Below are 15,000 nucleotides of genomic sequence, written 5' to 3'. Positions count from 1 at the left end.
TGGCTGCGAGACTGACCAATCACCAAGCTGCCACTATATCTCCAATGAACGGTGGGCTTTTTGAATGTAGGATTCACCAGGTTTCTGAATGTAAGATTCACCAGGTTTCTGAATGTAGGATTCACCAGGTTTCTAAATGTAGGATTCACCAGGTTTCCGTTCGTCCTGACATGGATGTAGGGAGGTCAAACGTTATGTAATCAAATGGGAGCTCCGTCCACAATGCTATTATTCAGAACGCAGTTTCGGCCCCAAAACATTTCACCATCTCCCCTCACAAAAAGCCAAAGTCCCAAACCAAACTTTCAATTGGTAGAACAAACAACCACTCAAATTGTAGCCAACTCCTGTGCGCACACAATGGCATTTGTCGGTTGATAATTGGTTGGAGAAATGCCTGTCAAAATGGCTACTCCCCTTAACTCAATGGTGGCCAATAATGAGTAAACGTGTTTTTGGATCCTTTGATCTTTTTCCTCTGATCCCCGTTCTAAACAATCATCTGGATCACTCTAGCCGTCCCTGGCTCGTTTGCCTACGTTGGAATTGCAATGCCGATCGAATCTCACCAGGTGGCAGTATCGCCTCCCTTTTGAACTCTGATAGAAAGGGATCAGTAGAGACAATGAATGAACTGGACTATCAAGACTCGCTCTGAGGGGGAGGAGTTCTTGCAAAGCAATCGCTAGCAGATCTGCTCGCCTCAAAACCTATAGTTTCATGTAAACACGTGTAATTACATATAAACGAGTAATCGCGATCGCCGATGGGATCATTGGAATTATTCTTTCTGGAGTACCTTCTGGCTAAGGTAAGGACCCCCTATGTCTATTTTACCGAACCTGAAACATGTTTCTGTAATGATCACAGTTTCTTACTTTGCCGGACATAAACTAAGCGTTTTCTAAGACTACTCCCCCCCCCCATTGATGATCTTGTAAAGGCACATGTGTACATGGTATATACCTTTGATTTGGGAGTATTTGGGGGTTCAGGGGATCAACCAGAACGATTTGGGCTTATTGCATATAACACGTTTTATCTCGCAATCTATGGAAAAAGACTGGACTATTTTGGAAATGGGCGGTGTTTAGCGTGTAATAAACTACAAACTACAATGTGTAGAAACAAACTCTTTTTTTTACATGTTGGACTAGAAATAGTCTGTCAAATGAGCCATACTATTGTCTCCATAGCTATAATATAGAATATACAATAGCTCCGCAAAGATCGTGAAATATCATGAAAATGGTCAAGAAAAGCTGGCGCTAGACAGTGAAGGATGGGGGAAGCTTGTGGCGCTCAATGAGGTGTTTGCATCCAAATGTTGCCCCAAGTCTTGACTACAATCGCGTGGGATCGGATTATTCTTTCCGTTTGGGACTTTTGAGTTTTGAGTTGTGCTGTCAGGTATTAGGAATGAGGCCAAAGCGCCCGGGTAGAGGCACAAGTGTTCATCACACTGCTATTTACAACCCCAGAGGCTCAAAAGGCTGTTGTGGTAACAAAATTAAAACGAATTTAGATTTTTTTTAAATGTTGTAAACCATCTCACAAAGGTGGAATATGCTATTTAAATAAATATTGACTCTACAACAGATATTTCGGTGATGGCACAAAAACGTTTGACCTCCTTAGTGGAGGGGTGCCTAGGGGAGGCTACTGGACATACGCGTGCGCCAAACAACTACTGCCCACCTTTAACGCATCGGTCTGCAGGCCCAGGCCTTTGGTGCAGAGCTCCATGACGCTGTAGGAGCAGAAGGTGTCCCGGACCTTCAGCTGACTGACGGCCAGCAGCCACAAGGCCGGGTTAGACTCCAGCTCCACTGGCGGGATTAGGATGGACTGGTGGCCTGAATACACGCTGGGGAGGCAGAGGGAAGAAGAGAGAGGAGGGGTGAAAAGAAAAAACGATCTGAGATGAAGTGATCGCTGCCCTCTGAGCTGTGAAGGCAATTTCCACCCTACATTGTAAAGCGCTTTGAGTATCTAGAAAAGAGCTATCTTTATCTTTATCTTTATTACAGATCCCCATTAGTCATCACCGCAGCAACAACTAGTCTCCTTGGGGTCCACACACAACAAAAACAGTACATACATACATAACATTATAGTAGCATACATTTAAAAATATATTCCAATATTCCTACATATAAAAATTATTCCAAATAGCATTACAGTACACAAACAGAGTATCAGATCACAGAAAATACAATAAAAGGGATTCAACTCTCAGACAGTCATATCTTTACAGTGTAAACTACAGTATCTGTGTTTTTCTTTAATGTAAACTAATTTCTTTTTCTCTCAATGCTCTTTTCAAATTATTTTTAAAACTTATCTTACTGGTTATCTGAGTAAGATGTACTGGCAGTTTATTCCAATATGACATGGCTCTATATAACACAGTTTTCTTTGCTGCATTGGTTTTTGGTAGTAGCAGTGTGAACGTTTCCCTACAAGCATGCCTAGTATTATACTTATGTCGATCATGTGTACATGTTAGCTGTGAATACAAACAGATAGGTTCTCTTGAGATATATATATTCCTCATGAACAAGATCAGGCTGCAATCCAGTCTGTCTTCCACCTTCAACCACGACAGCTTGGTATGCATCCCCTCCACACTGTTTCTCTTTTTTTTTTGATCCACTTTTTCTCCCATTTTCTATATTTTCTCCCATCCCAATTTCGTATCATCCAATTCAACCCTCCCCTGTCACGAACTAACGCTGTTTCTTGCCTCCCACAAGGCGGCTGCAATGTGGACTAAGTCATACATAGCACAAGTCCCCTCCGGTACTTGAGGTAACAGCAGTCGCATCTTTTCACCTGCGCAGCTCGATCTCTCAGTGGGGAGGAGTAACGCGTGGGAGGCTCACGCTGCCCCCGACACTTCCTGATTCTACTGCGCAGGCGCACCAACCGACCTGTAGGAGTCGTTGTCCACAACGCCCGATCCCCACCCTTCAGTTTCCCTCCCCGTAATACGGCCAATGTGTATTACTGCGGACGACCAGCTAAACTGAAAACAATGTGGAGAGCTGGATTCGAACACGCGAACCCAGCGTCTCCACATTGGTGGCGAGTGCCTTGCCCACTACACCACCTAGCCGCCCACCCCTCCACACTGTTTCTCATTGAGCAGTTCAGGGCCAGACGGGCCGCTCTGTTCTGAGTGAGCTGGATCTTATTGAGCTCTTGTCTTGAGGCATTAGACCAGACAGCTGGACAGTAGTCAAGGTGAGAAATAACTAATGACTGTATCACTTGCTTCAATATCAGATCAGCTAGAAAATACCTACACCTTCTGATAATTGAAATACCTCTGCTCATTTTGGCAACCACATTGTTTGTGTGAGTTGACCATGAGAGTGTTTCATCAAGTGTGACACCCAACAGCTTTGCCTCTCTAACTTGCTCAATAGCTGTTCCATCTAAAGATATACTCAGCTTCACGTCTTTTCTTATAGCATGCTTGGATCCCAATATTAGGCTCTTGGTTTTTTAGATGTTTAACTTCAGCCTGTTTTCAGACACCCAAGTGGACACTAAGTTCAATTCTCTCTGAAGGACTTCATTAAGCTCTTCTGTCTTGTCTGATGATGCATACATTGTAGTATCATCGGCGTACATAACCATACATGTATTTTCTAATACCCATGGCAAATCATTTGTAAAAATGGCGTAGAAGAGGGGCCCCAGGCAGCTTCCCTGTGGAATTCCACACTGTAGGGATTTAAAGTTGGACAGGGTACCATTAAACACAACACATTGCTGTCTGTTACATAGATAGCTTTTTATCCAGTTAACAGCTGCAGTTTTGAATCCATATGCAGTTAGTTTGATGAGCAGCAACTCGTGATCTATGAGGTCAAAAGCTGCACTGAAATCCAGTAGTACAGTACCCACCATTCGCCACCAGTCAATTTGTTGTAGCCAGTCATCTGTTAATTGTGTTAAAGCTGTACATGTAGAATAACCCTCCTTATATGCATGTTGGAATTGAGAATTGATACTGTTTTCTGAGAGGTAATGCTGAATCTGTTTAAAAACAACACCTTCCATGATTTTGCTTAAAACTGACAAGATACTAATAGGTCGACTATTTTCTCCATTAAAAGGCTGTTTAGCATTTTTTGGAAGTGGAGTGACCTTAGCTATCTTCTACATTTGAGGAAAAACACCCTCACTTAGACATAGATTAAAAATATGACACAGTGGCTTTGCTACAATTCTGGCTGCCAGCTGGAGCAGTTTACCATCTAAGTTATCATGACCACAAGGTTTGTCACACTGTGCACACTTTTCCATTTGCTCTAGATTTATATCCATAAAATCAAATTCAAATTTTTTTGTATGCATAATATGCTGTTTAATTATTGATTCAGACAGCTTACCACCACTGGCAGCATTTGATTCCTTATCATCTCCACCTTATCAATAAAATAATCATTAAAATGATTGTCTATATCTCGAGGTTTGGTAATAAATCCACCAGCTGCTTCTATAAACGAGGGCATCATATTTGTTTTATTCTTTCCCATTACCTCATTTAAGGTTCTCCATAGGGCGGCCAGGTGGTGCAGTGGGCAAGGCACTCACCACCAATGCTGGAGACGCTGGGTTCGCGTGTTCGATCCCAGCTCTCCACATTGTTTTCAGTTTGGCTGGTCGTCCGTACTAATACAATTGGCAGTATTAGAGGGTGGGAAAGCTGATGGGTGGGTCCTGGGCGTTGTAAACAGAAAAATACTCCTACAGTTCGGTCGGGGCGCCTGCTCAGCGAAGGAAGGATCTGGAGGGAGGTAGTGTGACCTTCCACACGTTACACTCTCCCAGTGAGAATCTGAGCTGCCAGGCTGGCTGCCGGCTGGCTGTGCATGTGTCGGAGGATAGCATGTGATAGTCTCCGGCCTCCCGGACCAACAGTAGGGGGGGTGCGCAACAACCAGGAAGGGAGTTGGGAATTGGCATAACGACTAACAGTGGGATGGGAGAAAATCGGAAAAAGAGGAGGGGAAAAAAATAAAAATTTAAAAAATTTAAAAAAAAGGTTCTCCATAACTTTTTGCTGTCACCTTTAATTTCTTCAAACTTGGATTTATAGTATTGTTTTTTCTTCTGTGTATTCATTTTGGTGACTTTGTTTCTCAGAAAACTGTAGGCCTGCCAATCATCCGAGCTACCGGATGCAATAGCATCCTTTTTCAATTGATCCCTCTCTTTCATACAGCTTCTCAACTCCAAATCAAGCCAAGAGGCTTTAGTTGTTGTGACCGTTAATTTCCTCATAGGGGCGTGTTTGTCACAGATGGATGAGAACAGTTTCATAAATAATTGTAAGGCATTCTCTGTACTCGTTAGTTCAGTCACATTATCCCATTGTATCTCGTTCAAGTCTTCAACAAACACATTTTCATTGAAATGATTGTACATTCTCTTGTATATAACTTTAGGCCCAGCTTTTGGCACCTTAGTTTTCCTTGCTACTGCAATGATGTTATGATCACTAAAGCCTACTGGCACAGATACTATTTTTGAACACATCTCCACAGAGTTTGTGAAAATGTGATCAATGCAAGTTGAAGATCTTCCTGTGCACCTGATGTTAACTCTGGTTGGTGCATTCACAATCTGTGATAGATTGCACACATTGGCCACATCACTTAATTTCTTTTTTAATGTACATGTTTTGGAGAACCAGTCAATATTAAGGTCTCCAACAAAATATATTTCTCTGTCAATATCAGTGACTATTTGTAGCATCTTGCATATATCTTCAAGGTACTGTATGTTTGAGCCCGGTGGTCTGTAGCAGCAGCCTATTAGAATTGGTTTAAGGTGAGGTAGATGAACCTGTAGCCATAGCATTTCCACACCAGGTGCACTTAGATCTATTCGTACTTTGACCGGTACAGTATATGTTCTTGAATATAAAAAGCAACACCTCCTCCATGCTTATTTCTATCAAGCCTGTATAAATTATACCCCTGTATTGCAACCTGATTGTCATCTATTGATGTGTCTAGATGTGTCTCAGATAGGGCTGTAACATGTAAAGCATTTTCAAATAGGACAGAACTCAGTTCTTGTACCTTGTTTTTTAGACTACAAATATTTAGATGGGCAATTCTTAGTCCTTTCTTCGGTAGTTGTAAAGTCATTATGGCACGTTCTCAACAAACGTCAAAAAAGCAAAAAAGCAAAAAAAAAAAAGCAAGCAAGGCAAGGTCAACAACCATTCAACTGTCCCTCTGCTGCTACTTCGGGGCCGGATTATCAGTCTGTCATACCTCAGAAAGGCGATCTCTCCTCTCTCACGAGCAGCTCTCATCTTGGGCAACAGTTCTTTTCTTTTCAGACGGACAGCGTCTGTGTAGTCTTCGTTTATGTAAATGTTTGTTCCTTTGATGTCTTTGGCTCTCTGAAGAACCGCTGATCTGTCCTTATGTTTTGAAAATGTCACCACAATGGGTCTTGGTCTCTCGCGTCCATCCACAGGTTTCCCTGTTCGGTGCACCCTCTCCATCTCAATGTCCCTCTGTAGCTGGAACCTTTCCACCATTACGCTCCTCACCTTCTCTTCTATGTCTCCCCAGGTTTCTCCAGGCAACTCAGCTATGCCATCAATAACCAGGTTGTTTCTTCTGTATTGACCTTCTAAATACTCTATTTTATCTGTGACTGTTAGCAGGCTTTCACAGGTTTTCCAGATGTCAGATTGCATGTACTTGCAACTATCTGACTATTTTGCATTGTTAGCATTGATGTCGTCAACCTATATAAATGCAATGATCATTCATTCATTCATTTAGCTTAGATATGTTTTATTATAGAATTCCATGTCGATACTTCGAGGAGATAATTAGAGAAGAGAGTGAAACATATGACAAGAATAGTCATCATACATTCTGTCGTCGTGTTAATTATGGATTATATTAATTATAGTGGAATTCAACTTAATTTGACTTGGGACCCCCGGACTCCACGTTGAGAACTACTGGATTGAGAACCAACCTGCAGAGACACCAGAGGACAAAGCCCAGGCCGCAGTAGGGGTCCAGACAGATGGCCACCTCTCTGGACGGGTACAGTTCACACTGGAGCTTCACCGACCGACAGAACGCTCCCACTGCATTATGGGACATCTGCACACACACACACACACACACACACACACACACACACACACACACACACACACACACACACACACACACACACACACACACACACACACACACACACACACACACACACACACACACACACACACACACACACACACACACACACACACACACACACACACACACACACACACACACACACACACACACACACACACACACAGAAAGGCAGACAGAGACGCAGACAGACAGATGGACATAGAGACAAACAGGGAACAGTAGTGATAGACAGAGTTAATTAGAGGCAGAAAGATTCGATCCAACAATGATTTAATTTGATGATGATTCGGGCAAATATTTGATTTGTTTCAATCAATTTGATCTGTTCAATGTTTTGATGCTTTTTAAAAGTGTAATAGGTAGACAAAAAGTGATGGGACTGATTCAGGCAGCACTAGTTGATATATCTGCACTAAACTTTACAAGACATTAACTTACAATGCTATATTTATTATAGTTCATAAAAAAAAGAAAAACACACAGTAATTTAGATTAATATTGATTAGCAATTTTAGATTGATGCCGTCTGATTTCCATATTCATATTGAAACATTACGATACATCTGTTGTTGTTTTTTTATACCCATGACTTAACTCATTGGACGCAGACAACGTTTATATACATGTTTTCCGACAACCACGTATATATACGTTATTTGATCGTTATTTATTTTATTCGATATTTCGATTCATTACAGGCCCACTGACTCTGCGTTAACATTGGGAATCGCATTGAGAATGCCTAGATGCAATACCGACCGCATCACGCTAGACGGCGGTATCGAGCACCATTTCTAACATTGTATCCTGGGCTGTGGGATGGCCCCAGGTCACGGGTTTCATTTTTCCTTCTCGGGCGAGGCAAACGGTTCTGCCGGTTACATTGAAGCCCGTCAAATATGCTCGATCCATATGTTATGGTCGATTATGCCGTCGAGCAAATGGACATTAGATCTACCAGATGGCGATCAAGAAATTGGAATATTCTTTTTGGATTACTCCCGGCCACAGGTAAGGGCGATTTGACGTCAATTCTAGCTTGATCCTGCAATGCTTTTACACCGATCGGGCTGATAACCGTTTTTAGTGTTCAATGCGAATGCCATTACTGACAATCAAATAATCAGAAACGACTCCCCCCCCTTCATGCATTCATGATGGAACATAATACCTATATTGTAGATTTGATTCCGGAACAATAGCGGGTTCAGGCAAGAAACGGCAGCGTCTACAATGGAATTGACATGTAGGGCTATAACTCATGATTTCATGAATTTCATGAATGACCCTAGACCGCTCTAAAACCATACTTATATTCACCATGGTATAACACGGAAACGTATGGATGGAAAAATTATCTCTTTTATGCATCTTGACCGGAAGAAACTCAATGTCAAATGAATATAGTATTGAATCCATGGCTATAATATAGAACATAGATTTAGTTCTACAAACAAGGTGACTAACTCCCATCGTTTACAGCTTGGCAGTAGCTACCACAGGATAAGGATAATAGCTGGCAGCCAATGAGTTAAGATATACATTTTCTTAAAATGTATATCTATAGGACAGCTATTACTGAATTATTATCAATTGATTAATTATAATATTACTGTGTTAAATAAATATTTCTAACTGATATTTAATTGTGATTTCTGTTATTTCAGAAACACTGGTATCTTAAATGACTGCTCGCTCTGGAGTGGTCAAGTGACAAGGATTAGCACTGAGCTAAAAACAGGATCAGACCTGTACTCCAGCCAGCATGCCTGTGGTGGACACACTGAAGTCCAGGTAGGCCAAGCCATCAGGGTTGGTGGGCTTATAGAGAGCTGGGGGCTTCTTCTTTGGTAAGTCATCTGGAACACACACATACACACACAATTGATTACTATACCAGTGAGGACATTCATTAGGTGACATCATCCATCATTAGAGGGGAATTCCCACTCTGGGTCTCTCTTGTATTTGTAGATAGGTTTTACAACAGAGTATAATGAGCTCACCGACTCTATACATATTGGGTCTCATTCACCAATGGACTTAAGACAAAAGATCAGACAACATTTTGGGATTCACGAACGGTTCCTTCTCCGGGATTCGTTCTTAACTAAGAGCAGGATTTAGGAGTGCTGAAGAGCAGTCGCAAGTAGGACAGACTGGTGTGGGCCGTGTTCTTAACCTCTTAAGCCCGACGGGTCCGGTACCGGACCCAAGCCATTCTACAGTCTGTATGAATTAATGTTGCGTTTTTTTTTCAAATGTAGCCAAGAGTAAAGACCCTAACTCTGTAGCCAAATTTCACTCAGGATGATTAAAGTATTTCTATTCTATAAAACAGCAGTCATAGTGTATATTTTCAGCAATATGTTTGTTTACGAATAGGTTAAAGTGTTATTAGTAAAATATTAGTTTTGGATTTTGGATGGAGTATTCAGAAACTAGCGAATATCGACGGATGGTAATGTGCGCCACCATTTTGTTTGTAGTCTTACGAGGAGAGGAGACCCAGAGCTTTCAAATGGCGTTGGAATTTAAAAAAATACACTATCTAGCTCCAGCCAGTGTCAGGATCTGCCATTTGGCCTCATGAACTCCCTGAACATAGGCAATCCTCTGACGCCCCCTGGCGGAATTCTGGGGTTAATGACTTTCATGCACCTGTACCTGGTATTTAGTATCACTAATGCACTGCCTATGTTCTTGTTCCCTGTGTGTATTCATATTCATGTTCCTGTGTAGTCCTAGTCTTCCCTGTGTTGTTATGTTACGATGTTTATTCCTGTCTGTTAGTTCAGTGTCTAGTCTCCTTCCCTTGTATTCATGTGTCCTGCCTGTCAGCCCCCAGCTGTTCCTTGTTGTCTAATTAGTACCTGTATATATTCTCCCCGCCCCCTGTCTTCCAGTGTTGCGTCATTGTTTGTAATTAGGTTACCCCGTCAGTACCTTCCCGTGCTGTTCTTCCTATCTTGTCTTATCCTATCTTATCATATTCATCGTTGTTATTATTATCAATGTTGTGGTTGTGATTCCACACAGCACCCTTCCGTGCTGTGCTCTCCGCGTTTGTTATCGTGTAATCTGCCAGTTTATGCTGAAGTACTATCATCATTTTTGTTTGTAGTTAAAGCCTTGTGATCAACAAGTAAAGCCTTTTGTCAACTACATCCCGGTGTGTCCTGCCTGTCTCTCTTCCTCGTCCTGCGATTGAATCCTACACCTCTCCTGAACTCCGAATCCTCACAGCCAGCTCCTGTCAATTGTGGATTTCCTTTTTTATTTCTCTTATTTTTTGGGATTATGTACCACAAACCTGAACGTTATTGGCATAAATTAGAACGCAGTTAGTTTATCTACCTTTCTGTGAACGTTTAGCAAAAATCGACGTTGCAATCTGATGAAAAATGCCGGAGCAATTTCCATTATAAAAAAGTAACTGTACTTACAGTAGATTTCATTCACGGTTTGTGGATCACGCCTGGTGATACTAAATCCAGATTGAACTCTCCCATTGAAAGAGGACATTTGGCCCGATCCATAGTTATATGGTCGTACTGGTGAATCATGTCTCGCTCTTTCGCCATACCGAGAAATACCTCATCTTCTGTACCTACTGTACTACATGAACGAAAACAAAACACCCTTGCACTTGACCAGGCCCCGCCCCAGTGGCCTCCCTATAAGTCACCAGGCGTGGTCACACTCGCCCTTCCTCTTTTTCGTTTTCCATCATGGCGGTTGCTATGCACCATGTGTAACTAGCGTTTATGAAGTGTAAAGAGAAATTGAACAATGCCGCAGATTTGCCAGCCCCTGGAATCTTCTCGGCATGTTTCAACGGCGCTCGTATGGGTTCTGCGGTCCTGCATCTCGATGCATCTCCGCGTCGGGCCTGTACTGGGGTTTCCTCGTCTTGTTGACAGCAGACAGAGGGACGTCACGCGATGTGTAGCTATCGGGCTAACTCGCGTCCAGATAGGATCTGCGCCACTAGGCATAACAATGCTGGCGTTGGTGATGCTGCTCGAGTTGTCCCGGGAGACAACCGAGTTGTGTATTGGCGCAAGGGGCAGGATATCTGGGTAAACGTTGTTGTTTTCCCGGTTATCCTGGAGCGTGCGGCTAACGCTATGCTATTTGCTGGGTTACTGTTTCTATTTCGATTCCCCGCTGAGGGATGTCTTTTTAAAAGGTCTTCCCTCCTCTTAACCATTCATGCTGACGGTCAATCGGTGTCTACTGTTGGGAGTATTGCAGGGATTTGTTTACCTTTTTCATGGGTGAATGGGCTGAGGTCTAGGGCTGGTGTGCTTTTTGTGAATATTATGAATGGTATGCGGGACTGGTTTTCTCTGGTCCGCATCACCTTAACGTTGTGTGTATGGGCTAGCCCATTCTACAGTGTATTGGTGGTGTTTTTAGTTCATTTATTCATTAACCCCTTCATGGGTGCACACCACAGTGGAGGTTGCTGTTGCAACCACCACTGGTGCTCCGTGTTTATGAAGCAGGTGGCATCAGTCCTTTGCCTCTGGCATGTTGAAACAGACCTTGCATGTCCAGCTGCAGAACAACTCCTCAGCATGTTCTGAGGGGTGTTCAGTGGGGGAGCTTTTGTCACCTAGTATGATGTCAGCTTCCCCCGTATCAAACCGGCCCTTTCTGTCGGGGTCCCCACTTGGGTGCGATTGCCTCGTGGGTAGTGTCAGGGTCCGATGTCCCGACTCCACGGAACGCTCTGCTCGCACGGGTCCAGGGTTGGCTATGCACAGCGGGTGGGACCGGGCCACCTATCTACAGTTCTTAGCGGACCTGCGCCAAATGGCGGCGGGTGCGTTTGGGAGTATCATCACATATGGCTACAGCAGTACCATATGTCGAGGTGGATGGAGAGAACGCTGAGGCGGGGACTTGTATTTACACAACCCCACCCGTTTTCGGGTTTGGTACAGACCCTATTGTCAGGGTCACCAGCAGTGACAGCTCTGGTCAACGAGATCCAATCTCTGTGGGCGAAGCAAGCCATTGTCGTGGCTTTTTCCTCCCGGTATTCTCTGGTGCCCGAGAAATGGGGAGGGGGGGGGTGTCAGACCCATGCTGGACGTGTCCCATGGGAAGGTTCAGCATTTTGGACCGTCTCCTACCTGTTGAACACTGTCAGGTGGGGGCCTGGTTCTCCTCCATAGACCTGTAGGATGCGTATTCGCATCCCCGATCTTCCATCCTAGGGCTTACCTACGCTTCCTTTGCAGGGTTTAGCGTATGAGTACCAGAGGCTGCCGTTCGGTTTTTCTCTGGCTCCCCGCATCTTCACCAAGTGCGTGGAGGCCGCACTGGGGCCTCTGCGTCATCAGGGGTTACGAAGTGTATTCTGCCCTGATGACGTTCTGGTCCGTGGCGGTCAAGGTGGATCGTCAGGTCTCATACCAGGCAGGTGGTGGAATTCCTCACCAGCCAGGGGTTTGCTGTAGACTGGAAGTAGAGTACTCCTCTTCCCAGTCAACGGGTGGAGTACTATGGGCATCCCTCTCAGAGCATGTTATCGACACGCTCGGGAGGTTCCGTCCTAGGACGGTTACGGCACTGTCCGTGATACGCCTGCTCGGTATGATGGCATCTGCTCATTCCGTGGTCCCTCTTGGCCTCCTCTTCACCTCATGAGGAGGATACGGAGGTGGTTTTTCCAGTATGGAAATAGACCCGGTGAGAGGCAAGTGGAAGCGGCTAAGGTTCCCGTGTCAGTACTGGGGGACCTCCCCTCACTGGGGACGCGTCGGGCCAACGCAGTCATGCTGCCCGGTCTGCGCTACGTTCAATGTGTTGGTATTGAAGGCGGTCCTTCTGGTCCTCAAACAGTGTTTGAGCAGGACGGACAATACGACGTCAGCGTCGTATATCGACAGACAGGGAGGAGTACGCTCCCCCCGTCTGCACCGGGCGGCTGGCTATGGGCGTTCTCCATCTGCGCAGCCTGAGGGCTCTCCACATCCCCGGCAGGGTGAATGTGGGTACAGGTGTGATGTCGCGGGGCGGTCCTCACCCTGACGAGTGGGGATTACGTCCGGACATAGTCAGGCAGGTCTGGGACCGATGCCGCGGCCACCTGGGATTCTTCCCCCCATACATCTGTTAGGTCAGTTGTTGGGGCGGGTACGTTGAGGAGCGCAGGACCTTGATCCTGATTGCGCCGGACCGGGGCGCAGCTGTGTGGTTCCCGGTCCTGATCCAGCTCTTGGTAGCCCCGTCGTGGCCTGTTCCTTGGTCATCGCGGGCCCTCTCTCAAGCGCACGGGTCTCTGTGTCAGTTCCCTGTGCTGGGCCAGCCGCTGATGGTTTGGCTGGTGAGAGGGTGAGTCTGGAGAGGATGGATCCTTCTGTGGTTGACACCATCCGGAACGCGCATGCTCCCTCCACTATCGCGGTTTACGCGGGTAGGTGGCGTATTTTCCAAGAGTGGTGTAAGGTGGGGGGCTGGGAGTGTCCTGCCCCCTGGACGCTGTCCTTACCTTCCTTCAGTCTATTTTTGATAGACTGTCGGCTTCGACGGTAAGGGTATATGCTGCGGCTATATCCTCTTGTCATGAGGGGTTTGAGGGCGTTACGTTGTTCAGCCACCCTCTTGTGAAGCGTTTCCTGCTTGGCGCTCGGCGCCTTAAGCCGCTGAAACGTTCTCTGTCTCCGAGTTGGGACCTTCAATTGGTCCTCGGCCGGTTGTCCGAGGCCCTGTTTGAGCCTCTTGAGCAGGCACCTTGGAACAGCTGTCTTTCAAGACTGCGTTCCTGCTGGCCATCACCTCCGCTAAGCGCGTGGGTGAGCTCTGTGCGTGTGTGTGTGTGTGTGTGTGTGTGTGTGTGTGCGTGCGTGCGTGCGTGCGTGCGCGTGTGTGTGTGATGCCAGAGCCGACATACCAGTATCCAGGACTGGAGGCCAGTTCCTGATGTCGACTGTAGCCACAGCTTCCTTGGAGCGAAGCAGCTTACAGATGACTGCTGTGGTCATCACACACGCTGAGCGGCTGACCTGGAGACAGACTGTACTTCAGCATAAAACAGACACTGAGCTCTTGAGCAACTCCCTCCTCCAGAGGCTGTCAGGCTCCACGACACACTTCAACATAGATGGAACACATCTATGATCCGTTCATTCATAATCAGAAGACGTGTGGGTATAGCCTGATATATAATATAATGGCCTTAATTGTATATATAATTATTAGTGCTGTCAGGCGATTTAAAAAATGTATCTAATTAATTACAGGATTTGTAATTAATTAATCAAATTAATCGCATTTTAATCGCATAACCATTTTAGGCCTGATATTCTATTCTATAATCATATTTCAAATTGCATGTGTCCGGATGGCAGAATTCAGTACTGTATCTACAAAACCTTCTGTTTAATCATCTTCCATTTATTCATTTGCTTAGATTTTTCAGGTCTGGTCAATTTGAGCATGGTGTTATTCACAGTCAAAGATAAAAAGAAATGTATTGATATTCTCATTTGGTTCATTACAATTTACTCAAGCCTAGTAACAGACACATTTCTGACACATTCCTTGAGATCCATAGATGTCCCTAGAATACCAAGAACATGCAAATGGACCATATTAAAAAAAAGTCTGTAAATGTGTATTCTACGTTCTTATGGAATGAATGAGATAAACAAATATTTTAAAAAAGAAATAAAAAAAAATATAAAAAATGTTTAATACATTTTGAGTTAATTTTCATAACGCGATAATTTGCTGTGTAATTAATTAATCTAATTAACGCGATAAACTGACAGCCCTAATAATTATATAA

The 15,000-nt window shown here is 44.5% G+C and overlaps 1 protein-coding gene across 1 annotated transcript in view; it reads right to left on the bottom strand.

Annotated features, from left to right (window-relative positions):
- Positions 1–15,000, bottom strand: part of LOC311237904 (disco-interacting protein 2 homolog C-like) — a gene marked incomplete at its 5' end in the record, with an annotated part of 107,099 nt that overhangs the window by 9,026 nt on the left and 83,073 nt on the right. Inside the window, 4 exon segments of the mRNA XM_084325878.1 lie at positions 1,699–1,867; positions 7,024–7,154; positions 8,946–9,055; positions 14,104–14,215. Coding sequence (XP_084182004.1) covers positions 1,699–1,867; positions 7,024–7,154; positions 8,946–9,055; positions 14,104–14,215 — 522 coding nt within the window.

Source organism: Notolepis coatsorum, assembly GCF_963971535.1.
Source record: "Notolepis coatsorum genome assembly, chromosome: 12".
Lineage (NCBI taxonomy): Eukaryota > Metazoa > Chordata > Actinopteri > Aulopiformes > Paralepididae > Notolepis > Notolepis coatsorum.
Note: the sequence above shows the minus strand (reverse complement) of the source record. Positions and strands in the feature narration are given on the sequence as shown.